The sequence below is a fragment of the Gymnoscopelus braueri genome (assembly GCF_963280865.1).
Source record: "Gymnoscopelus braueri genome assembly, chromosome: 4".
Lineage (NCBI taxonomy): Eukaryota > Metazoa > Chordata > Actinopteri > Myctophiformes > Myctophidae > Gymnoscopelus > Gymnoscopelus braueri.
This window is the reverse complement of record NC_137605.1, coordinates 14608558-14636472: the sequence shown is the minus strand read 5'-3', so window position 1 is coordinate 14636472 and position 27915 is coordinate 14608558. Positions and strand designations below refer to the sequence as shown.

The window sequence follows — 27915 nt, the reverse complement described above, 5'->3', positions numbered from 1 at the left end:
TGAGTTGTATGTGACAACACTGAACCCTTCTACTTGTTCCTTCATTACACTTACTGCTCTGCATAAATGACTAAAATGTGATGTGTGGAAGGATTCATTTACGAGACACATATTTACTTATTACATTAGATACTAATTAGATATTAGATATTAGATACTTATAGACACTTGACATTGGCAGATTGATAGATCTTATCGCATTGTGACTTAAAACATATACATTGAATAATCTTGGTTTGCTGTAGACTTCCGTGTGAGTCACTCATCTTCATAACTTTGTGTTGTCTTTGTTCCTGATCAACATACCTCAAAACCTAATGGAACTTCAGGGCTCATTCTTATCTATATACAGTATATATAGTATATCTTCTAACTAACAACCTGTTAGTCTGGGTATTGCCTAATGTACTGGATGTCATGCAGAAAATAGCAGAACTACAGAAATGTATTGCAGTGTGTTGTGAGCTTGTGAACGGCACCGGCTACTCTCCAGCGAACACAACAAATTGTGTTCACTGGGACGCCTTGCCAAGCTGGAGGACTGTTCAGCTTTCTGTCTGCTAAATGCCTACATTGTCTCAATACAGGAAAACAATTTGTTTCTACTGTTGACAAATGAACTGTACATACCCATAGATTTGGGTGTTATAGTACTCCCAGACCCTGATGGCTGTGATGTGTCCCTCCCCCTTGGTCTGGTAGGAGCTACCTCCCCCTTTACCCACTGCTAGAGAGTAGCTGTATGTCTCGTTGGTTGCTGGAGAAACAAAGTGAGAGAGAGAGAGAGAGAGAGAGAGAGAGAGAGAGAGAGAGAGAGAGAGAGAGAGAGAGAGAGAGATTAACATCCATCCATACTTATGTGTACATGACATTTACAATAAATCTCAGTAAGAGAATTTACATTTACACAACACATACATTTCTGTATTGTGTTTTTCTTTTCTTTTCTTTCATTTCTGTTGACAGTAAGTGCACATCTATGCTATGTCAATAAAGCTAGTTTGACTTTGAATGAATAATAGATTATTATCAATATTATTTAGATTGAATGAATTGCATTCGCGCGCTCTCTCTCTCTCTCTCTCTCTCTCTCTCTCTCTCTCTCTCTCTCTCTCTCTCTCTCTCTCTCTCTCTCTCTCTCTCTCTCTCTCACTCACACACACACACACACACACACACACACACACACACACACACACACACACACACACACACACACACACACACACACACACACACACACACACACACACACACACACACACAGCGTCTGGTACTCACACATTGTGGCCCATGCTGAAGACAGCAACACAATCACAATCACATACAGTGTTCCCAAAGCCATGCTGTTGCTGAGTTAATGACACTGGAAAGACAAGATACAATTATTATAAAGTTATTAACAAGTACATTTTCACTATATATAGTGAAAATACACACAAGAGGATGTGGTATATTGTGATTATAACGGCTACGTATGTTGTTGCCTTATTAAACACCTACAGTATTCTACCATAGTGTATTGTTTCGATTATAACAATAACTAACGCAATTATTAACAAGATTCAAACTCAATTTGTACCAAAACCTCTCAAACATAGACCGTCTATGTTGACAGCATGTGGTATTTACAGTGTATATATGTGACTCTGAATATTTGGAATGGACATAGAAAACTAATTATCTAACTCATTTCTATATAGGAAAAAAATGTTTTCCTTTTTCCTTCAAATCTTTTTACAGTCACATCTATCTGATTTCACTCAAATTGTTCACAAATATTCTAATTCTTCAATAAAACTAAAATGCAATCCATTGCAGCCAAGCTGTCTTCAATTTCTCATGTTTCCTCAACAAAAAGAAAGAGATGGAACTGAGAAGAGTTCTCTTGCAAACAAACTATTAAGCACGAGCACGCACACATGTACGCTTGTGTGTGTGGGTTGTATACCTTGCTTCTTAATGTCATGTGAATAAACAGATGTGACTATTACATTTTATTCTATTGTATTCTATATTGTTCCCTCTATGCTTACCTGTCTGCAGCCAGTCTGTGAGAACTCAAAGTCAGTCCAGTGACCTCAGTCTGTGCTGTAACTGATCCTACCAGAAAGCACTTGTCTTTATATATGCTATCTTATGTGCTGACATTTCCTGGTAGGGGTTTCTTCCCATGAGGAAGAAACAGAGAACTGTTTTTTAACAGACGAGCTGCTTTCAAATGTCAAGATGCCAATGAATTACTGCTGTGGTGCATGGCGTGGTCGATAAAATATGTAAAACTGTCTCGCTGCATGAACGATTAAGGAAGTCTTCCTTTAAAGTTCATGCGTGACTCGTGAGTGAGTCTTTTTCTGCCATGCAGTTTTCCTTTAGTTTTTGAGACACATCAAAATATGTAGTCATAGCTGTAATTAAAGTGTTTTATGATGACAGAATTACATGCACAGTAAACCTGTTAATGTGTTAATTGAGGATAATACGATATTGACATGATACTGACATGATACTAACCACAGTAATGAACATGATACTTATTTTGAGGGGGCGCGGTGGCGCAGTCGGTTGCGCTGTCGCCTCACAGCTAGAAGGTCCTGGGTTCGATTTCCGCAGGGGACGCTGTGGGCGCTGGGGCGCTGGGGCGCTGTGTTCTCTCCTCCGCGTCATCAGTGCCCATACCCTAGGTGGGGTTGGCGAAAGGTCCTTTCTGTGTGGAGTTTGCATGTTCTCCCCGTGTCTCCTAGGGTAGGTACCCTCACAAAAACATGCAGTAATCCTGGTCACTATACTGCCTCCCCCTGGCCAGCCGGGGCGCCTGATGGAGGGGAAAGGAACTGGTTGGAATAACGTGTTCCTTCCACGCGCTACGTTCAACCAGGGAACCTCTCCCCTGTCAGGTGACAAGAAGGTCAGTTGGCTCTCATGCATTGAAGGAGGCATGAGCTCGGCCCTGGCCTCCCTAGGTTGGCAGAGGGAAGGTAGTGCCCAGGATTACATAGACAATTGGCACTGGGTGTAAAAAATAGGGTTACAAAATCGTGGGATAAAAATTTAAAGTAAAAAAAAAAGAAGAAAACATGATACTTGAGTGAATACTTTCAGTGGTGGACAGTAACGGAGTAAATGTACTTAAGTACAGATTCTGAGGATCTGTACTTTACCTGAGTATTAGCTTTTTTATGTACTTATTACTCTTAGTTGAGTACATTTCCAAGACAAATATTTAACTTTTATTCAAGTACATTTCTTGGAAGGCTGTACTGAGTACTTTTAGGTTGGTTGGCCACACTTCTGCTCTCACCCTAGCCGTGTTTCTGGCTTCCCCCTGCGCCCGCCTCTTTGTTACATCTTGTATGGGTGTATAGGAGTAAAAGGATTTAGTTCTGGTTCCTCAGTCATTTCTATGTTTTTATAGGTGTTTCTGCAGGCTTTGTATAACGTAGTGGTTCTACAAGCAAGCACATCAGTGCATGCAGTGCAGGTGGTTTCAGAGAGTTACTTCTCTGAAACAAGAGTTACAAGGTCCTTTAAATTCATCGAGAAAACATTACAGCAATTCATTGATAAAAAAAAAAGAATGCCCCCCTTGCCCCTAAAAAGATGAAATTCCAGGCCTGCTCCCTGGTCAAAAAGCCAAAGGAGGGGAGACAATCAAGTCTGACAAGGAGACTGGTATGTGGGGAGAGACCTCACACACAAAGAGAAAACACTATTAAACCATATATTATTATTGGTTAAATCAAATAGAAAAATGTGGAAACACATGAGATTACATTACATGTTTCTCAAGTTTAAGGTCGTTTTTTATATAGAAAAAATACAATAAAGCAAAAAACGAATTTACATAAGGCCATCAACAAATCAGGGACAGAGGTAGAGGGAAATGAGTCCAGGCCAAATTGGCTGCCGGACGTGAAGCTCTACGTCTAATTATCGAGGTCACCTCCTCTTCTGGGAACAGGCAACTTCTCTATAACGGAGAGAGGAGATAGAGTGACCAGCTTCAACAAAATGCGCTGCAACATGATATAACATATTTTTGGAACTGCAGTGTTCCCCTATACGCGTCTTAAAGGGATAGTTCACCCCCAAAATGACTTTTTTTCTATCGATTAGTCACTCCAAAGTTGACTAAAAGGTAAGCTGTTCTTTAATGCGAGTGGGTGGCAGCTGTCTGCTCTGAGGAGGCTGTTACGGTCAGTAGGCTTGGTGTATAAATCTGTGTACAGCAGGACATCGTCTTTACGGATTATCCAGGTATCCAACAAACTAACTCTACGAAAATCGAAGTTCACAATGAACTTTAAATGTTCTGTGGAAGAGTTTAGGAAATTACAGAAAGATGGTAGCTTGTAGATCTGCTATTTTTTGAAAAATCGAGAAAATGTGGGAAAATTAATATATTTATATTCTTTTAAAGCAAACATTTTTACTCAAATCTTTGCTACTGGGGGTCCCTGGAACAAAATATTTTGAGATGGGGGTCGGCGGCCAAATACATATAATTTTGGGGGTCCTTGACATGAAAAAGTTTGAGAATCACTGATGTAGAAACATGCGTTTTTCAGAAAACTGTTAGGATTTAGAAGACATTAGTAAGAATCGGCCTCAGGTCTTAATGGGTTAAATGACCAGTATCCTTCACAAAAGAGGGGAGCTCTTCAGCTATAGGTCTAATACAAATAATCTACAAAAGTAGAAATGTTAGAGGTTAGGGAACCAATGCCTGACACTATGGGGCGTCCAGGAGGATGATTCTTATGGACCTTGGGGATAGTCTAAAATAAAAGACCGGAATTCAGGGGTACTGATAGAAATTCAAACCTTTTCAGAAATTGAATTGGAGTGTAGGATCACCTGGTAGACAACTATAGAAGTTGTTGTCCTGTAACTGTCTTGTACATTCTGATATGTATTCAGCCTTTTTGAGAACAACCAAAGCCCGCCGTTGTCAGCTGACCATGATACTGCTATACTGACTGTTAGGACCAGTTTATAATATCTGTGTACAGAGATATATATTATAATGTGTGTATATAAGTTCTTTCTTTGATTTGTATTCATTTAATTGAATTCCTGCAATGTATTAATCCAATGTGTAATATGTCTGACAGTCCTTATCAGCTAGTAGAATTCCACTCCACTGTCTCCTCCTTTCTCCTGTCTTTTGATAATAAAGTGCTTGGCAGAGGGGAGGATGCGCCATTGTAAGTTGGGATCGTGTCCAGTGAGATACATGGTCGTTTACAATCCTCGTACGAGTAAAAGAGATCTCGTGTGTCACGTGTCTTTCTTTATCTGTGTGTGATCAACAGCAAGGGGGTTTAAGATAACGATCAAGAACCTATCATTTCACTGGTCCTTCGTGTCGGATTTCTACGTCGTTTTTGGAAGAGGAGAAGAGGACGCATCGCAAGTCTATCGATAGCCAGAGATCTGAGAGGGTCCTGCAAGCCCTGGGGTGTAAAGTCGCACCAGGCCGGTGTTCACCAGTCCGAAATCTTCTCTTCGACGAACGACTGCCGAAATCTGAACGTGATCACACGCCTATAAGAAACATGTAAGTGGTCCTGGTGTGGACATATTGTTGTTATTACTTAGGTGTAATATTGACAAGTGTGGTCCTTGTGTGGACATATTGTTGTTATTACTTAGGTGTAATATTGACAAGTGTGGTCCTTGTGTGGACATATTGTTGTTATTACTTAGGTGTAATATTGACAAGTGTGGTCCTTGTGTGGACATATTGTTGTTATTACTTAGGTGTAATATTGACAAGTGTGTTGTAGTTGGGCATAGATAAGCAACTACAGTTATAGTTGTGTTGTAGTGGCGAAAGCCACTGCATTTTATTAGCTGCAAGAGTATACTGGTACAAGTTGAGTGTGTGTTTGTCACGGTGGTTGAAAGCCAGTGGGTCTGACAGCCCCCTCCGGGGAAATCTAGTCGTGTAAACTGCTTTGTCTATATTTATTCTATATATCTAGTATAACCCCCATAACAATCTCAGGGGTGTACGGTGTATGGTTTGGATGTGATAAGTGAGTGATAAGTGCGTGATTCCCTGGGGCACGTCTACACGTGGTGGACGTGGTGAATTTGGGTGTGATACAGTTTTTGGCCAGTATACAGCAGTGCCTAGATAAAGTTTGAAATACTGTACACTTAGTTAGGATAAGAACAAGATCTTTACAGTGAATAAAATAATTTCTACACATTGAACAGAACATTATAATAACCACACATATTTAAGTTCACCCACATAATAGTAATTGACTGCTAATATGGAGAAGGAAAAAGAAGATCCTGGGAAACAAGTGATTGTAGTCGATGTTACCAACGAAGGAGATAAGCCAAAGCAGGGCAAGAAGAGAGGCCAGCCAAGGGCCCCCAACTCATGTTTTAGGTGTGGTCGTATGGGCCACTTTGTGGCTGATTGTAGATCAAGCACAACAGTACATGGATGGGATGATACGAGGAAAGAGAAAGGCCAAACAAGGGCCCCCAACTCATGTTGTATATGTGGTCGTAAGGGCCATCTTCTCTTCGGACTGGCTCTTTGCGAGTCATGCAATATGTATGGCTGGGATGATTAGAGAAGAGAGAAAGAGAAGAAGGTAGGAGGCTGTGCGCATTAGAGCGACAGCGAGAGAGAGAGAGTTGTGTAGTAAGAAGAACATGTTTTGTTTTGTCTAAAAGATGTGTAAATGAGAGAGTGGATTGTGCATTTTTCGTGATCTGTATGAATTGCCCCACATAGATGCAGTAATCATTTAAACATTTCAAAATTCCATGTCGTGGTGCACAACGACATGGAAGGAGTGATGTTTAAATGAGAGTAAGAGTGTATGTATGTGTGTGGATGAATGTATTTTTTTTAGTAACAACATGAGAATCACAGTACATGGCAGTACAGTCCACCTAGAAGTTATTTTTCTGCATGAAAGGAGGAAGAGAGAGAGTGTGCATGTGTGTTCAGGTGTTAGTGTACATGAATTGTAAGTGAATGTGGTGTTTGGGTGTAATACATATGTACTATATGTAAAGTGTGAAGGGTAGCAACAGTAGTGTGAACAAATGGGTTATGACGTGCGTGTGTGCTTGTATACGTGCATGTGTGTAGTTTCATGTACCGAAAAGACTGTGTGTGTTTGAAGCATGTGGAATGACGTCACTTACGTTGGAGAGTGTCAGGTACTGTGTGTGTGAGAGGAGTGAGTGTGTCTGTCTGACTGTCTGCATGTGTGTGTGTGTTCACATGTGTGCGTGTGCGTGTGAAGTCCAGCCAAGAAAGAACAGGAGAAGCCCAAATAATTTTCAGTTTAGAGTATTTTTACTCAGTTTGGGAACTTTAAAGTATCTGTACAAATTTTTAAGTATTTCTACTCATTTGAGTATTCCACAAGGGCTTGTTAAGTCCAGCCAATTTCTCAAGGGAAATAGCAAATTTTGAGGCCACGTTTCTCAGTTGTCTCACGTAATCTCTTGTGTTGATTTATTTTGGGAGAATCTCCCACACACGTGAGGTATGTGTGGAAAACCACAAGTAAGCTCTTAAAGCACTTGAAGGTCACGGGCAATAAAGCATCTAGCTTCCTAGGCCACTCACTCAGCCTGACCATACTAATCCCTTTGTCCAAACTGAAAGATGTTAAGGCCTCTAGGTTTTTACTCCAAATGTCTCTTAACTAACCCATTAAGACCTGGAACCTGTGTAAATTTTTGATATGTACTGAACCTCATCTCACTAAAGTTCGTTGCCAAGATGCATTTTCTACTTTGTTTATTTTTTTTGCTGCACAGTAGACTAGCAGAGGCACTTTTACGCCTGGGAAGCGCTTATGTAGATAAGATAGCAAAGGAACCTAGTCGCGCTTCACATTGGGAGTTTTTTATTTGTTATGTCTGCCACCAGTGACACAGACCATTTCACACTTAGGATCTGAAGTTGAGTCATGACCATAGGTCATATCTCAAACAGGAGGGATGGTACACATATAATATATAATTAAGCAGCATTTTCACACTTATAATTTTCAAAATTATGCTAAACAGTTTTGTACATGTTTTTAGACAATGAAAAGGTAACGAAAGGCCATATGTAAGACTATTATTTCCACTTCTTGAAAAGTGATGATACTGTAAAACTAGATTGAAGTACAGATGTGTCAAAGCGGCCATAGCCATAATGCATCACATTAGTGGAGCCATACATGAAAATAGTCCATACTGGAAACTGGAAGTTTACTTTATTTAAAAGCGAATAAAGTCCAAAGTGCAAATTATCTGTCTAGTCTTTTCTCTCTCCCTACAGGGACTGAAGCACTGGTGATCTGCATGCCGTGATAAAGATCATCAAGCGAAAGGACCAGGACCAACTCTGCGCTGAGAGGGTCCGTTCCGAGTCCTGGTCACCAACACAATTGCTGTGAAACGTGTTATTTGGATCCACAAAAGGCCACTGTAAATTGGTGCGAACATTATCAGATATTTAAGTAATAGGAGTGAAAAAGCCAGCAGCGGGTGGGGCCGAGCTGATAGCGCTAAGGTCAGACCCAAACCTGGAGAAGACTCCCATTAGAATATTCCCCATCCCCATTCCTATTACACTTAGAATTGCACCCCTGGTATTTTTGTGAGTTTTATAATTTCTATGAGTGTATTATATATTTGTATTATTAAAGTTACTCGTAAATCGAGGAGTGTTGACGAAAATGTTTCTCACCGTCTAAATCTAAATGCTGGGTATATTTTTACGCTAATCAAATCGCTAAGACTAAAATGTGAATGTTTATGTTTGCACACATATAAATATATCTGTTTCACACAACTGGTCATGAGAAGTGACATGCCTCGAAATCCAATATCGCTGGTGAGCCTTGGGAGAAAATGACTTTGAACTAACAGCAGCTATTTGCCGTGTAAACCGTACCATCAGTTGAAATACGCCCTAAATAGCACTGTTAAGCCTGTATGTCACTCGGAAGCCTAACCTTTGTTATGTCCACGCTGGCTCTGTGAAGAAGGGTCAGATCAACGAACACAATTGTCAACAGACATTAATGCTGACTCCCCCGTGTTTGTTTAGATCAACTAAGAATTGGAGGTTGTAAGAAAAATACAATCTCACTGGTAATCCCGTGCCAATAAGGTTGGTTTGTCTCTCTTTCCCCATCTTGGAGTGGGAAAGCTTATGTTACGTGTAGAGACAATTAACTATAGATGTAGCCTGTTCCTCAATACTACAATGACAATTGAAGAGGCCCAAAACCGTGAGTTTGAGTCAGCGTCGTTAATGGCAGTCCAGAATAGATGGACTCTTGACCTTTTGACTGCTGCGAGTGGAGGGGTCTGCGTTTCTGATAAAAAGGACATGTGGTGTTTTTTTTATTTCAGATGACATTAATTCCAAGAATGTTAGTGACGCAAAGCAAGACCATTAGTTATTCCTTTCAAGCCCTATTTGAGAGTGACATAGAAAGTTAGTCCCAAGGCCACTGGAAGCGAAGAGGCAAATGTTTGAGTTGTTGGGTTGATTAATAAAAATCCTGTTATGATGTTCATTTTGAAATGTGAAGGCAAGAAAAATGTGATTGATGTTCAGAAGTATTAATTAAATGAACAACAGGAGGGAATGTTAGGACCAGTTTATAATATCTGTGTACAGAGATATATATTATAATGTGTGTATATAAGTTCTTTCTTTGATTTGTATTCATTTAATTGAATTCCTGCAATGTATTAATCCAATGTGTAATATGTCTGACAGTCCTTATCAGCTAGTAGAATTCCACTCCACTGTCTCCTCCTTTCTCCTGTCTTTTGATAATAAAGTGCTTGGCAGAGGGGAGGATGCGCCATTGTAAGTTGGGATCGTGTCCAGTGAGATACATGGTCGTTTACAATCCTCGTACGAGTAAAAGAGATCTCGTGTGTCACGTGTCTTTCTTTATCTGTGTGTGATCAACAGCAAGGGGGTTTAAGATAACGATCAAGAACCTATCACTGACCATGATACTGACCATGATACTGACCATGATACTGCTATACTGACCATGATACTGAACACGATACTGAACACGATACTGACCATGATACTGACCATGATACTGACCATGATACTGACCATGATACTGCTATACTGACCATGATACTGACCATGATACTGACCATGATACTGAACACGATACTGACCATGACACTGACCATGATACTGACCATGATACTGACCATGATACTGAACATGATACTGCTATACTGACCATGATACTGACCATGATACTGAACATGATACTGCTATACTGACCATGATACTGACCATGATACTGACCATGATACTGAACACGATACTGACCATGATACTGACCATGATACTGCTATACTGACCATGATACTGACCATGATACTGACCATCATACTGAACATGATACTGCTATACTGACCATGATACTGACCATCATACTGAACATGATACTGACCATGATACTGACCATGATACTGACCATCATACTGAACATGATACTGCTATACTGACCATGACACTGACATTGATACTGAACATGATACTGCTATACTGACCATGATACCATGATACTGACCATGATACTGCTATACGGACCATGATAGTGACCATGATACTGCTATACTGACCATGATACTGACCATGATACTGCTATACTGACCATGATACTGACCATGATACTGACCATGATACCATGATACTGACCATGATACTGCTATACTGACCATGATACTGACCATGATACTGCTATACTGACCATGATACTGACCATGATACCATGATACTGACCATGATACTGGCCACAATGCTGACATGATACTCACATGATACAACATCTAGCACCAGGGTGCTTTGGGCAGAAGTTGAAGGAATAGCCACTGGGCTGGCCTACTGATAAGAAGCGGCCCCCGTTGATCACAAATTGCAACTGCAAAAGAAACACAAATTAACCGATTGACTGCCAGAATTATTTCAGATTTTTAGCTGTTGCCTGCCAGAGATTTTTCATTGAAAAAAAAAAAGTACTCCGGAGCCGAGATACAGAATTTTTAAGTTTTAAGTTAACAAGGAAGTGGATAGGAGTCTAGATCTTCAAAAAATCATATCTCCTTGGTCTTTGGGTCAAATTTATTTATTAAAAAAAAAAAACGCATATATGCGTTATTGGCAGGCAGGGTTAACTCAGTATATTGAACTGGTGTAGGCTCCAGTGCTGTGAACCAGTATATTCATTTTATTTTAACATCATTTTTATTGAAGAATTGTCACCGCTTTACAGAAAAGGATAAACGGTGATAAAGAAACTCTTCAAATTTTCTGAAAAAACAAACAAACAAATAAAAGCACAAGACAAACACAAACCCTCCCACCCAACCCTCTCGTGAACCAGTATATTCATGAAGTTAATATGACTTTGGCTTTGCTTTTAAATTCCCCTGTAAACCACCGGTAAAGCTATTACAGTATGTCAAGCAGTACATTTCCAAGAAGGAAGAAACAGAGGACAGGATTTCGAAAGACAATGTGTGCTGCTTTCTTTGGAATGTATTACTTGGAATGGACAGACTGGATAGGCTGGTTAACTAGAACAGACTATAGAGCATCGCAGTTCCCGCCCCTTCCGGGTTCCACCGCAAAATACTCAATGCATTTTTCCCATTGACATTTCCAAAAATATTTATATCAATTAATTTAAGCCTAGAATCAAGCCATCCAGGGTCCTGGTGAATCATGACCATAAAACGTTTGATTCTGTGAAAAAACTTTTTTGAAAACGGCAAAACAGAGGGTATTTATTAAATATAGTATATCATATCATTAAATATAAAATAAAATAAAATCACAGAAAAAAACGTTTTATGGTCATGATTCACCAGGACACTGGATGGCTTGATTCTAGGCTGAAATTAATTGATATAAATATTTTTGGAAATGTCAATGGGAAAAATGCATTGAGTTTTTCCTTCCGGCACCAGGAAAAACCAGGAAGTGGGCGGGAACTGCGATGCTCTATAGCCATTGATTTGCAATGGTTTGCACTCTTGACCCAAAGATTGAGCCAGGTGTGAGAGGCCAGCATAATAGTCCAGCAAAAACAACGTTTGTATTCACTTGCATAAAATATAGAGGCTTTTGGATGAAAAAAGTTAAATAAGAGTGGACCTTTCGGTCCTCAGACCATCAAAACTGTCCATGTTTACCATGTTGGCTTTCACTTGAACCCTAGCGTCCCTATTCTATACCAGATCTACTGCGTATTACTGGAATGCAACTAGATTGGCTATTTTATTTATTTTATTGGATATTTGAGGGGAAAATGAGGGGGCCCAATATAGACACCTGGGGGACTCCGATCAATGAAGTATATAGAGTTTAAGTGGTTAAATAGACAACCAGACAACCAATAGTCAATAAATAGACAAGATTTAAATTACTCCAATATAAATGGTTAAGGAGAATGTACATAATTCCTGTCAAACGCCATCATATGTCTGTATAATATCCCAGATGTTTGTATAAATGTTTGATTGAGAAAGGTACTTTGTCATTTTCTGTGGGAATGCCAAAACTACTGTTCCTCTAAGTGCTAAACTCTGTGTGCTTGCAATATACACAAATAACTTTATACAGACAGCAAACCAGACTAAAATCTTGGACTTTGGACTTCTTCAAGCCAGGAGAGTTGTCACACTGTGTTGAAAAACACGGATGCTCCAACATTAAAGATGAGGCAAAGGGAACTCATGAAAAGCCTGGAAAGCTCAAAGTTTAAAGTGTCTTTTTTTTTTTTTTTTACAAACAAGAAGATGTCCAAAACACAAAACAAAACAAAACAAAAGGACACAAAAAAACAAGAAAAGAACAAAAAAACAAACATGAAAAGACAAGCTCAGGCAGTGAGTCAGTTTCTCGATTACGTATATTTCCTGTACCAACTCTTCCCATTGTTCCTGGTTGGTGGCTCTACCTTACCCCATTTCCTTGTGATGTTTTTCTTACCTGCCGCCAATACAAATTTTACCAAATGCCTTTGTATATTTTCTTCCAATAAATTACACATAGTATACATTCCATTGGAACATCATATCTCAGTATCTTTTGCATTTTATTGTGTGTCATTTTCCGAAGGCCTCTATTTTATGACATTTACAAAACACGTGTGAATGATCCACATTTAACTCTCCACACTCTCTCCAACATGGTACCTGTTTGTGTAAATGTAAACTCTTAATCTTTGGCGTTATAAAGATTGTGATCACATTTTTCCCAGAGAACTCCCTCCATATCCACGATTTTGTGGATGATTGATGCATTTTCCACATGTTCGTCCAATCATTTCCTGAAATGTTTATGTTGAGCTCTGATTCCCATTCTTCTATTACACTCAGTTGAGTGTTTGTTACGCAGCAGTTTTTGGTACATTGCAGATGGAAAAATGATAATTGTATATTAATTATCATTTGAATGAGGGATTCCCTTTGATTTCCTTGATATAAGAATCCCTTAGTTGCAAGTAGCTATAGAATTCATGCTTACTTAAATCGTATTTATCACTTATATCCTTAAAACATTCCAACTGCCCATCTTTCACCAAAGTATTGAATTTGCTTCGAATGCTACCCATTTTAATACCGTACCACCAACCATCCTCCTTTATTGTCTCCGCCAGGCCGAAAGGCATGGCGAGAGAGTATGTTTTACCCCCTGTCCGTCCGTCCGTGTGTCCCTCCGTCCGTGTGTCCGTCCGTCCGTGTGTCCATCTGTCTGTGAGCGGCTAATCTCCGCAAAATCCATTTTTTTATATTACTCCTACAGATTTTATCCAAGCATCATGCAAATCATTACACAGTATCTCTATAGTCATGTGATCAACACGGATCTGTCTGATTTTCCATATTCCATCCTGATTGGCTAAAGTTGTCTTCCAAAGTTTGCAGGATTGGTCCATTTTGAACTAAATGCCTCAAATCCTGAACGCAGCTTGTGATTTCCGTGAAATTTCACACACACATTCCCACTAGGCCGAGGAAGAAATGCCACTTGAAAATTTCTCAAATCAGCCTCATGGTGGCGCTATAAAAGGCCAAATTGCGTTTTTAACTGTAACTGCACCGATCTGCGTGAAACTTTGCCCGCATACTCCCTAGAGGCCAAGGAAAAACATCTGCCCTGCATTTTTCACATTAGCCTTTTATAGCGCCACCAGCAGGCCGACTTATGTAAAATACATATTTTGAGATTAAGCCTTCAGATTTTAACCAAATGTCACGCAAATCGGTACACATGATCTCTATAGTCATGTGATCAAGATGGATCTGTTTGATTTTTCATATTCCATCCTGATTGGCTAACATTGACATCTAAAGTTTGCAGGAGTGGCCCGTTTTGAACAAAATGCCGCAAATCATGAACGCAGCGTCCGATTTCGGTGGAACTTTGCACGTACATTCGCACTACGTTGAAGAACAAACACCACCCTTTTAACATTGCCCTATTATAGCGCCACCAGGAGGCCGATTTTTCTTTTTCATATTACTCCTACTTATTTTGTCCAAACATCATGAAAAACAGTACACATTATCATATAGTCAAGTGATCAAGATGGTTCTGTATGATTTTTTATATTCCATCCTGACTGGCAAATTCTGAACATTACTGGCCCACAATAACCTACCTGACCTGGCGGAGACCTGTGCTCCGAGGAGCACTTTTTCTAGTCCTATAATTGTCTCCGCCAGGCCGAAAGGCATGGCGAGAGAGTATGTTTTACCCCCTGTCCGTCCGTCCGTCCGTTTTTTTTCACATGGGCCTGTTATAGCGCCACCAGGAGGCCGATTTGTGCAAAACCAATTTCTTTATATTACTCCTACAGATTTTATCCAAACGTCATGCAAATCGGTATACAGTATCTCTATAGCCATGTGATGAACACGGATCTGTCCAATTTCCCATATTCCATCCTCATTAAGGCTGGCTTCCAAAGTTTGCAGGATTGGTCCGTTTTGAACGAAATGCCTCAAATTATGCACTCAGCTTGCGATTTCCGTGAAATTTTACACGCAGATTCCCACTAGGCTGAGGAAGAAATGCCACCCTTTTAACATTGGCCTGTTATAGCGCCACCAGCAGGTCTAATCTAGCAAAACAAATTTTTGGAACAAAATGCCTCAAATCATGAGTGTCCGATTGTCATGAAAGGCCTAAGAAGAAACGGGCACCCTTTTCACAATGGCCTATTATAGCGCCACCAGGAGGCCACAATAACCTACCTGACCGATCCGATGAGCACTTTTTCTAGTTTAACTTCAAATGCACATTCTTTCCAAACACATTCTGGATTACAGTGCAATTACATTTTCCTAGTCTTTAATACAATTTGATTTAGATTGATTTATGTGTATTGTGTATTTAGGTGGGAAATGTATTATTTCTGAGCTTATAATGCAGAAATATACCCACCCGGACAGACTTTTAGAACTCACCTTTTGAATTGATTGATTGATTGATGTACTTTATTTAGTAAGACATGAGCACAGTACATGACAGTACATAACAGTACATGGAAGTACAAATTCACAATACAAGGTCTACTAAACTGGAAATCTCATTAAGCACTGAGCTTGTTTAAGATGATAACCCCATGCACACAAATCATGATGACATATAAGAGACAGACAGATATACACACTACTATACAGAATGTCATACAATCAGTTTACAGGTTACTGGTATGAAGAGTGAAAAATATGTTCAAAAGAAGAAAGAGAGAGGGGGGGGGGGGGGGTAGGGGGGTAGGTTAGGTTAGGACATGGGGTAGTTTAGGACTTGGACAGGGGCCATTTTTGAATTGCAGCCTCCTGAAGGTGTATCTTTAGGGCAGTTCTGAAAGTGAGTAGGGTTTTACACTCCTTTACTCCTTTTGGTAGAGCATTCCACATTTTTGATGAATAGCATGAGAATGAGTTCATTCCCTTTGTTGAGCCAAATCTGGGTTGAACATGATTTGTGGAGCTGCCTCTGGTGTTATGATCATGGACTTCATTAACATTTTGGAAGTATTTTGACAAATACAGGGGGATCCCAATGTTGTGGTGTATCTTGAAGACCAGACCCATAGCAAGTTGCTGTACTCTGTCCTCAACCCTAAACCATCCAATCCTAGCAAAATGAGCAGGGGTTAGATGGGTTTTGTGATTGAGGCCAAGAAGTAGCTTTACAAGTTTGTTTTGGGATGTTTGGAGCCTTGTTTTTAAGGCCTTGGAGGTGTTGTGATACCATGAAGTGCATGCATAATCATAATGACCTTGTAAGAGGGCCCCTGCAAGAATCTTCAGAGTATTCTTACTGACTAGACGATCAATCCTCCACAAATAGCGTGTTGTTTGGTTGACTGTTTTGATCACTCTTTCGGCGTTTTTGTTACCGGAGAGGTTTGCCTCCAAGATGGAACCCAGGTAGGTAATTTCCTCCTTTCTTGTGATAACATCATCACCCACTTTGATCGTGAAACTCTCAGCCTTGCTAAGGTTAGGACTGGACCCAAAGAGGATGGATTCAGTTTTACCCAGGTGTAATGAAAGTTTGTTGTCAGAGAGCCAGATGCAGATCTTGTTGAGTTCAGTGCTGAGAGTTTTCTCAACCTGCAGCCTGTCCCTGTCCGAGACCAGCAAATGATTCTTTCTTCTCTCTGCAATCACTGGCCCCGTATTATCGCAGCTTGCAGCTATATTTTTACATTTTGTTTTTCCTCCCAATTGAGTTGTTATGCCACTGTTTCCTTGCTTTGTATTTTTGTTGCCTTTTTTGCAATGCCTTAAAGGAGTAGTTTGCCCCCCAAAAATCTTATTTTCTATCAATTACACACCCCATGAAGCCTTGAATTCATGGACATTTTTTTTGTCGTATTCCTGAGCCAATAATTTAGTTGAGTCAAATTATTGGCTCAGGAATGCGACAAAAAATTCAAGACTTCATGGGGGGTGTAATTGATAGAAAATATTTTTTTTTGGGTGAACTACTCCTTCAATGCACATAGCATTAAGGCTTAAAAATGCATTTTTTTTTACCCCCTCATGTTGTTATGCCAATTGATTCCTCCCCACACACACATTTGTGTGTTGTCACCATAGACAAAAAAAACGACTAAGGGAGCGGTGACGTCACCTATTGGTTTCTACAGACCCGTTTTGAAACCACTTTTTCGGCAAATTCAAATCCATCATAATGGAATCTCCGGTCCCGAAAAACTATTGGCTGGAAGGGGCCAGCGAGGGTTAGGGTCTTCACTCAGTAGAGCAAGCAGAAGCCGTAGAATCATACCCTACTTTATCATACATTTTTTAATGAATTAGACCATAATTGCATGATACGCACAATGACAATTATCACCCTCCCCGCCCGGCATCCCTCCCCCAACCCATTGTGTTCGTATAAACACTCGACAAAGCCGGATGCACCACGCACCACCCACAACCTCCGCGGTGAAGTTTTTAATGGTGAATATCTGTGTGTATTATTGTGTGATTGTGGGTAAACACTGCGTCCGGCCTCTCGACCCTGGCGTCGAACCGCCCAGCTTCACGGAGGCCTGTGACGTCATCGTGTCCAAGGACGGCCCCCTGCGAGACTGCGCGAGCCGCGTCGACTCCGAGCAATTCCACAGCGACTGCGTCTACGACATGATGCAGACCAAAGGGAAGGCGGCCTCCGCCTGTGTCATCATCGCCGACTATGTGCAGGAGTGTCAGGAGGTGGGGGGGAAGGTAGACAACTGGAGGTCCAAGGACTTCTGCTGTAGGCACATACATACATACGCGTAAGCAGTGTTGCCAGATTCTGCGATAGAAATAAGCAACCAGGTCTATGAAAACAAGCCCAAGAGAAGCAACTAGGCTACATGAGCCCTTGCTAATTGAAAATAGCCGATCTACAAGCTCACAACCCGTCGCGATGCGACGGGTTGTGAGCTTGTAGATCTGCTATTTTCAAAACATTCTTGAAGAAAATGTGAAAAATGTGGAATATTTTTTAAACATTTTAACAACACAAAACTTGAATGGGCGGTCCCTGGCACAAATACATATTCATTTGGGGGTCCTTGACATGAAAATGTTTGAGAACCACTGGTTTAAACAACATTAGGAAACAAGCCCAAATAAGCAAATATAACCAAAAAAAAACGCAACCCGCAACTAGCAATATTTACAAGTGACGTTTACAGAAAAACAAGCCCAAGGTCGCTTATAATAAGCGGACATGGCAACACTGCACATAAGTACTGATATTTATATACACACTGTTGTACAATAAGTACTAACACATTAACACACTGATTGATTGATTGATTGATTGATTGATTGATTGATTGATTGATTGATTGATTGATTGATTGATTGATTGAATTCCTTATGAACAGTTTGCAAAAAGTAGAGGTACAGTTATACAATCATGCTAAAAGGATAACACAAAAATCCCTGAAGGCTTGTGTCCATTGTGGTCCCAACCCTACTAGGTACTTACTGTAGTGGGGGCAATACAAATCTGTTTGAAATGGAGCCCAACTGTGTAGGAGAGTTTTTGTTTTGTTTTCTGTGAGTACTGTTCTTCGCCCAGCACCTACTCGATTTTGGGGATTTGTATTCATGAAACTAGCAGTGGAAAGTACATTTACGGTACTAAAGTACTGTACTTAAGTAAAATGTTGAGGTACTTTTACTTTACTGTAAAAGTATTTCCAATTTTCTATACTTTTACTTCTACTTCACTACATCTCAGAGACAAATATTATACTTTCACTCCGCTACAATCATTTGAAAACTTTAGTTACTGGTTACTTTGTAGATTTAGAAACTTTGGCTATTTGAAAATAGCCGATCTACCAGGTTGTAGATCTGCTATTTTCAATAGATGTTTTATACATTTGAGACACAATGATAACTTGTGAAACGGGACATTCTGCATAATGAGTACTTTACCTTTTGGTACTTTAAGTATATTTTGATGACAATACTTTTGTTCCTTAATTAAGTAAAAAAAAAAATCACTTGTAACAGAATGTTTCTACATAGAAAGTATAAACAGTTTTAGTACTTCTTCTACCACAGCATGAAACTGTGTGTGTGTGTGTGTGTGTGTGTGTGTGTGTGTGTGTGTGTGTGTGTGTGTGTGTGTGTGTGTGTGTGTGTGTGTGTGTGTGTGTGTGTGTGTGTGTGTGTGTGTGTGTGTGTGTGTGTGTGTGTGTGTGTGTGTGTGTGTATATTTCAGCGATGAACTGTCCAGCCAGTGAGTTCAGCTTGTCAGCGTCAGCCTGTCCTGCTACATGTACCGATCAAACTCCTACTAGCTGCAAGGATGCAGCCTCTGAGGGCTGTGAATGTAACCATGGTTACCTACTGAGCCAGGTAAACAACCCACAATACAACATAGAAAACATAGGGGACAAACAAGTATAGTTTAGGCCATGTTATTTGCCCTTTTTGACCGATCTTTTTTAATGACAAAGACCGGAAAATATGAAATCCCACAGCAATTTATTATTATCACCGCAAATCACGACACTACTCTCTCTCTCTCTCTCTCTCTCTCTCTCTCTCTCTCTCTCTCTCTCTCTTAAATAAGGCTTAAGTAGCTACAGTATGGTGATGGAAATGTAATGAGAACTCACGTTCACCTTTCAGGATCGCTGTGTGCGGGTGTCGCAGTGTGGCTGTCAGTTCGAGGGGCACTATGTTCCAGACGGTGAGAGGTTCTACCCCGACTGCAACCGCTACTGTGTTTGCAGCGGGGGTGTGGTGTCCTGCATTAACACACCCTGTACAGGGAAGTGTGGCGTAAAGAAGGGCAAGAGAGGCTGCTATGAAACCAGCCAACCAATTCCCTTGCATGAGCATTTGGCAAATGTTATTAATGGGTTGGGTTGGAAGTTTTAAACTACTTTGGGTCAATTTAAACCTACATTTTGGTTACAAATGTAACCACATGGACCCGTAACGATAACGTAACACTGAGTGGATAATGGTACATTTACAATATATATATATATATATATATATTAAATTCAATGTTCTATTCAAGGTACTAAAATAAACATATTATTTAACTATAATACATTATGTGATGTGATGTACTGTTAACTGATCACTTGAATGGCATAAACCATGCAGCTAAATTAGTCATTTCAACACACGCACACTCGCACACACGCACGCACGCACACAGACACACACACACACACACACACACACACACACACACACACACACACACACACACACACACACACACACACACACACACAAACAAACAAACAAACAAACACGTACGCATACACAAACTACAGACTATCACTTGAATAATGAATTGCCTGCCATTATATGAAGAAATACTTTAATTACAATCTGTTATAACATGTTTACAATCAAAAAAATATGATCACATATTTTACTTTACTTTCCACTAATGCATAGTAATCTATGTATAATCAATGATGTAAATCAGTCCATACATATTTCAGCATGAATGAAATGTATTTGGAAGAGGGGAGATTATTGACACTGCTTTGAATCAATTGTGCATGTGAGTTATTAATCAATACATATTAAAGACATTAAGCAACATATTCAGCTGTTGTCTCTTTGAATGAGATTAATTATCCCTGGGATTATTAACCACTTCAACCCCAGCATCCATATTCTGAGGGGAACAATGGACAAAAATCGCAGATCTACAAGCTCACAACGTTGCGCATTGTGACGCGGTGTGAGCATAGATAGACTGTATAAAAAATATGGACTAAGCCGGTATCCTGACGTCACCCATTGGTTTCTACAGACAACGGGTCTCAGGGATTGACACTAACACCTGCCCGCCTGCCCGGGGCAGGTAAATAAAATGGTAGGGCAGGTGAAGTTTGCTATCTGGTTGCCCCACGGGCAGGTGCACATGTTGTCTCTCCAGCTCTTTTTATTAAACAGAAAATGCCTTTTCGAGTCAGGATACCAATTTTATCGAATCAGGACAGAGAACTCAGACAGGATACAGATTAAACAAGTGAAATTGGAAGTGATGACACAAAGAAATGAGCATGTAAAATTGGAACTGGAACATTATAAAAATGAAGCTGATAAATGGGTACTCTCTCCTGATTGGCTGAAATGGTGTCACCTAACTGGAAATTTATTTTCTGTCTATCAAAGAGCGACAGAGAGACAGAGAGACCCCTGTTACTGAACAAACACTCTATAGCAATGAGTACTATCAGAATATAGAGCTTTAACCCATAACAAAACCCTTTTTGTTTTAACCAAAAAATATCACTTACCCTACCTTCAACCCATAGTCATATTCATAGCTATTTAGATATTTGGCATACATATTGAGGTATGACATTTTTTATCGTGCAGCCCCATAATTCGCAAGTAGAAAGTAAACAAATATGTGTTTAATTGAATGGTAATTCAAATGTATCATCATTTTATAAAGGACTATTTACTTTTCGGGCAAGTGGGCAAGACCTGTGGGCAAGTAGAAAATGACCTGTAGGCCTACTTGCCCGACGGGCAAGTGCCTCTGAGACCTTAGTGTCGACCCCTGGGTCTGTAGAAACCAATGGGTTTGAAGCCACTAATTCAGCGAAAAATGACCACCAGTGCAACCGCAACCAGTGTGCTATTGGTGGGTAGGGGAGCAAGGGGTGGGTCTTAACTCATTATAACCCAATCACGGCCTGGCCCGAAAGCATACCCTGCTTTATCATCCATTTAAAAATTAATTAGACCATAATTTACAAAATAATAATAATTTTACGTGTCAAATCCCCATTGACTTCAATGGAATGAAAGATATTTTGCATCTGGAGGGGGGCAATCAGCTGCAGGGGCCATTAATGAGAACTGCAGCGTTTTTATTACTTCCGCATTGTCTTCATTTCCAAGACCGAAGCCTTCATGCCACCTGGCAAGAGAGGCTGCTATGAAACCAACAAGATTCCCTTGCATGAGCATTTGGTAAATGTTATTAATGGGTTGGGTTGGAAGTAGACGTACTGTATATAGAGTATATATGTATACACAACTGCTTTGGGTCAATTTAAACCTACATTTTGGTTACTGGTTGTGAGCTTGTCTGCTATTTTCAAATAGCCAATTTACTGTACAGTATAAAGGGTTAAACTGAGGACCACCTCAAGGACCCCTGGGGGTCCCCAAACCCCACTTTGACTGCACTGTTCACTCGCTACAGATAAGCAGTTAGCACACCAGAAAGCGGCATAGTTCTGCTTTCTGGTGTGCTAACTGGTTAAATCAGTGTTTCTCTGCTTGGCTCCCTATTCAATATCCAGGTCCCTTACTTGGATATACCCTTGTTTTTGGAAACAAGGTGAATCGAAAACAAGAAGATTCACACATCAAATAGCTCCCTTTTAAAATGATTTTTAATTAGCAAAAGTGGTAAACATACATAACAAGAGAATATTAGAGTCTGATTTTTTTTTGTTTGCACTATGAGAAATTTGATGCCAGGAGACTGAAAATGAGAGAATGAAAATGGGTGATTAATCAACACCAAGGTTAAATGAGACGAGTTGATGTGGATGGTTTGATTCAGTGATTCAACACGCCCCAGTGAGCTCCGATGGCGGTTATTGTTGAACCACTGTTGCGTCCACTGATCATCAGCAGTTCAGCGTCAGGGTGATGTGGGTAGAAGTTGAAGGAATAGCCAGTGGGCTGACCAGCTGTCAAGAAGCGGCCCCTGTTGGTCACAAATTGCACCTGCAACAGGAATCAAAGGTTCAATGACAATTTGGTTATTACATTGTTATTTCTAAAATCTAATAGTCATAAAAAGCAGAACATATATGAATATATAACTTATACTATGCAGATGTATCTAGTGTTGGGGAAGCTGTTTTGATAACATCAATTATTTCACTTTGGAAGACGTTGAAATACAGCAATCCACCCTCAAGGGAAATAGTGTGACGATAAACTAAAGCCACTTAGAAATAGCAGTTTATAATAGTATTTTGTGAAAGGAAAAGAGCTAGTTAGTGTCATGAAATAGATTGGGTAGGTTTATCCATAGCAATGTGTTTGGACTGTACACTAGGGTTTAACACCGGGATTCCCGGGATGCGGGAATCCTGGGAATCCCGAGGTTATTTACTGCCCCGGGAACTGACTTCGGTTCCCGAGATCCCGTTTTTTTTTTTCTTGTTAGAAATGAATACTAATTAGTAGAAAGGCCTATCTACAGCGCGGAGTAATTACTATTATAATTAGCCAAGTTACTTGCCGCGTTGCCGACCAGGGCAGGGTCCCATCGTCCCGTTGTGAAATATGGGACGCACTGAATGTAACAGTAATGAACAAAATAAAACACAAGTGGCCGTGATGACCCCTGCCTGCCCTGCCCACGCTGATTTCACCGTTTCCTCTGCTGTCAATACGGTAGACACCAGTGACCAGTTGACTAGTTGAGATTCAACCTCAAGTGAAACGCTGCATAAACAGTGGGTAGGTTTGATTTCGAGCCTATATTCCAGCTTAAAATGCGTGCAAGCCAAGCAATGCTTTTGATAGAGAGAGAGGTGAGACTGGAGAGCTGGAGAGAGAGAGAGAGCAAGAGAGAGCGCGTGCGAGAGAGAGAGAGAGAGAAAGTATTAGACCGATGTGGTCCGATTTCTTTTATCATCATTAATGTAGCCTTATGCCTACCCTACCTTCACTTGCATTTTAGAACGTTCAAACTACCATTTTACTAGAACTACCCAGTAGAACAAGTGAACTGCACAACAGCTGTCTGTCTCATTGATTGTCAGTGGCAGCGCATTCATGTGCACATCAAAATCACACTACAAAACCCGACATTTGATCAATACATTTGACAACATACAGCCAACATCCCAAAATTGAGTCTTAATATCCAGCAAGTAGCCTAATATAAATTAATAACTGCAAACAAATTACAAGTTTAGGCTATCAATATCCTACAAAAGAAGAGATAAACTGTGACCTCACCGGCGCTCTGATGGACATTAAATAAATAATCCTTTTACAAACAACATCCATGTTCTGTTCTCTTGTCAATAATGATACAAATGGAACATTTATTTCAGCAGCTAGAATGTGATAGTTTGACATTGTTTGAGTGCGTTTTGGGTGCACAGCCCAGCTCCTCGTTTAAAGGGATACTTCACTTTCACATAAAATAAACATTAAAAATAAATATTTTTAAAAAATGAAAGAAGTTATGGCAAAATAAAGGCCCCCTCACACATTAGTAGGACACTCTAATGCGTGAGGGGGCCGTGATTTTTCCATTACTTTTTTCATTTATTTTTAATATATTTTTTAAATGTTTATTTTATGTGAAAGTGAAGTATCCCTTTAAGTTAATTGTCTTCACCTGCTGCTGTGCTGCTGCGCAACAGGGCAGATCTCCGCCATCTACAAGCTATAATTATTCATAATTAAGAAATACTATATTTATTTATTTAAAAAATCTACTTAAGTCATTATTAGTGCAAGTTCATAGGTGGACACAATAGGGACATTTGGGCACCTTGGCTATTTAAGTATCTACATATAAAAAAAAGGTCTGAAAATTCCCGGGAATAAAAATTAGCTATTTCCCGGAAAATGTTAAACCCTACTGTACACTACACAGTGTGAGTGGCATTGATAGATGTAGTAACTGATGTTGTTCTGACCTGATAGATGTAGTTGCTGGTGTGATATTTCCCAGAGATCTGAACGATGGCCTCCCCATCACGCAGCTCCATCTCTAGTATGGGGCCAGATTTTCCGCCGATTACCGCACTCCATTTGCCTTCAAACTGAAACTGAAACCTAGAGGTGTGTGCGTGTGTGTGTGTGTGTGTGTGTGTGTGTGTGTGTGCGTGTGCGTGTGCGTGTGCGTGTGTGTGTGTGTGTGTGTGCGTGTGCGTGTGTGTGTGTGTGTGTGTGGGAGAGAGGGAGATTAAGAGAGATTAAGAGGGAGAGAGACTGAACGAAATAATTTCCCCCCCAAAATATTGTCAGATTCTCTCAGCTTTCATTTAATAAAGAGCTTAAAACATGACGACATTGAGTTGTATTTGACAACACTCAACCCTTCTACTTGTTCATTCATTACACTTACTGCTCTGCATAAATGACTAAAATGTGATGTGTGGAAGGATTCATTTACGAGACACATATTTACTTATTACATTAGATACTAATTAGATATTAGATGGGTACTAGATATTAGATACTTATAGACACTTGACATTGGCAGATTGATAGATCTTATTGCATTGTGACTTAAAACACATACATTGAATATTCTTGGTTTGCTGTAGGCTACACGTTTTACAACTTGTCTAGACTCTACTTCCGTGTGAGTCACTCATCTTCATAACTTTGTGTTGTCTTTGTTCCTGATCAACATACCACGAAACCTAATGGAACTTCAGGGCTCGTTCTTATCTATATACAGTATATATAATATATCTTCTAACTAACACCCTGTTAGTCTGGGTATTGCCTAATTTACTGGATGTCATGCAGAAAATAGCAGAACTACAGAAATGTATTGCAGTGTGTTGTGAGCTTGTGAACGGCACCGGCTACTCTCCAGCGAACACAACCAATTGTGTTCATTGGGACGCCTTGCCAAGCTGGAGGACTGTTCAGCTTTCTGTCTGCTAAATGCCTACATTGTCTCAATACAGGAAAATAATTTGTTTCTACTGTTGACAAATGAACTGTACATACCCATGGATGTAGGCGTTATGGGCCTCCCAGACCCTGATGGCTGTGATGTGTCCCTCCCCCTTGGTCTGGTAGGAGGTACCTGTCCCTTTACCCACTGCAAGAGAGTAGCTGTATGTCCCGTTGGTTGCTAGAGAGAGAGAGAGAGAGAGAGAGAGAGAGAGAGAGAGATATTAACATCCACCAGTCACCAAAATATGACATACTTTACTTATGTGTAAGAGCCATTTGTTTTCTATTTGATGACGTCACCGCAGGGCGCAGTCAAGGCCAAGGTTGCCAAGGTATTTAACCAGGTCTGAAATCAAGGGCAGGTGTTGCTGATGGGAGGAAAACAGTTTTTTGACTTAATTGCAGTGTCTAAAGTCCTGTACTTCTGGCACTACTGGTTACCGACGGCTAGGGTTGTTTCGACGTGTGCTAACTGCCAAAGTCCAAACCGTCCATAAAGTTCATAAATAAACGCTTTATTCTTAGTAGCTTTCGTGCCAATCACTCCAGCATACAAATAATAAATACAATTAAACAAACAGTTAAACGTATGGTGGCTAAATCAACAGCCCTCCTAAACACAGTCAAAAAACTGTTTGCCTCCCATCAGCAACACCTGCCCTTGATTTCAGACCTGGTTAAATACCGTGGCAACCTTGGCCTTGACCGCGCCCTGCGGTGACGATATGCGTACATTACATTTACACACATACATTTCTGTATTGTGTTTACACACACACACACACACACACACACACACACACACACACACACACACACACACACACACACACACACACACACACACACACAGTATCTAGTTACTACTCACGTTTGGCCCATGCTGAAGACAGCAACACAATCACAATCACAAACAATGAACCGACGGCCATGCTGTTGCTGAGTTAATGACACTGGAAAGAGAAGATACAATTATCCAGTTATTATCAAGTACATTTTCACTATATATAGTGCATTAACACACAAGAGGATGTGGTATATTGTGATTATATCGCAGCTACGTATGTTGTTGCCTTATTAAACACCTACAGTATTCTACCACAGCCTTTTGTGTATAACAAGGTTGCACGCAATTAACAACATTTAACCGAAAATGTTACCAAAAGCTCTCAAGCGTAGACTGTCTGTGTTGACAGTCATGTAGTATTTACAGTGTATATATGTGACTCTGAATATTTGGAATGGACATAGAAAACTAAGAATCACATTTTTCCTATATAGTACATGTACCTTAAAATCAGTTTACAGTTAAATCTGTCTGATTTCACTCAAATGTGTCACAAATATTCTAAAATGTACACTATACAATACAGTCAGTCAATGTACAAAGAGTATGTATCAACTGAGATGTCAGTAAAACATGTCACATCAATGTATTTCAGTGTTTGTCCACTGTAAGAGCACAATGCAGATATGAAACATGAATGCAAATGTAGAGATGGAACTGAGAAGAGCTCTCTTGCAAACAAACTAATAAGCGCGAGCACACATACATCCGTTTGTGTGGGTTGTATACCTTGCTTCTTAATGTGAATAAACAGCTGTGACTATTACATTTTATTCTTTTGTATTCTATATTGTTCCCTGTATGCTTACCTGTCTGCAGCCAGTCTGTGAGAACTCAAAGTCAGTCCAGTGACCTCCGTCTGTGCTGTAACTGATCCTACCAGAAATCACTTGTCTTTATATATGCTATCTTATGTGCTGACATTTCCTGGTAGGCGTTTAAAAGACAAGGGGTCTTTCCCATGAGGAAGAAACAGGACTGTTTTTTTAACAGACCTGTTTTTAACTGTCAATTAAAATGTCAAGATGGCAATGAATTACTGCTGTGGTGCATAGCTTGGTCGATAAAATATGTAAGACTGGCAGAAAAAGACTCGCTCGCTGCATAAACTATTAAGGAAGTCTTCCTTTAAAGTTTATGCGTGAGTGAGTCATTTTCTGCCATGCGGTTTTCCTTTATGTTTTTGAGACACATCAAAATATGTAGTCATAGCTGTAATTAAAGTGTTTTATGATGACAGCATTACATGCCCAGTAAAACCCTGTTAATGTGTTAATTGAGGATGATGCGCTGCAACAGGATATAACATATTTTTGGATCCCCTACATGAGTCTTAA

At 40.1% G+C, this 27915-nt stretch overlaps 2 protein-coding genes across 3 annotated transcripts in view; one reads left to right on the top strand and one right to left on the bottom strand.

Annotated features, from left to right (window-relative positions):
- The window catches only part of LOC308084177 (zymogen granule membrane protein 16-like), a 28759-nt gene extending 1220 nt beyond the window's left edge, over window positions 1-27539 (bottom strand). The window contains exons 1-3 of one of the 2 annotated variants that reach the window (XR_013933054.1): window positions 2037-2164; window positions 1282-1366; window positions 631-757 (exon numbers count right to left, since the gene is read on the bottom strand). Coding sequence is in view for 1 of the 2 variants with exons in the window: in XM_080426718.1 (XP_080282844.1) it covers window positions 631-757; window positions 26603-26663 (188 nt within the window). In the remaining variant the exon portion in view is untranslated. Of the gene's footprint in view, window positions 1-630; window positions 758-1281; window positions 1367-2036; window positions 2165-26602; window positions 26685-27387 lie in introns of those variants that run through there. The other variant, XM_080426718.1, reaches the window with a different exon arrangement.
- On the top strand, window positions 17515-19950 carry LOC308084477 (alpha-tectorin-like; the record flags this gene model as incomplete). Its single annotated transcript, XM_080427142.1, has 3 exons — window positions 17515-17815; window positions 19286-19422; window positions 19699-19950. 3 exons carry the CDS (start codon window positions 17515-17517, stop codon window positions 19948-19950), a joined length of 690 nt encoding a protein of 229 aa, XP_080283268.1.
- Window positions 27540-27915: the final 376 nt, after the last annotated feature.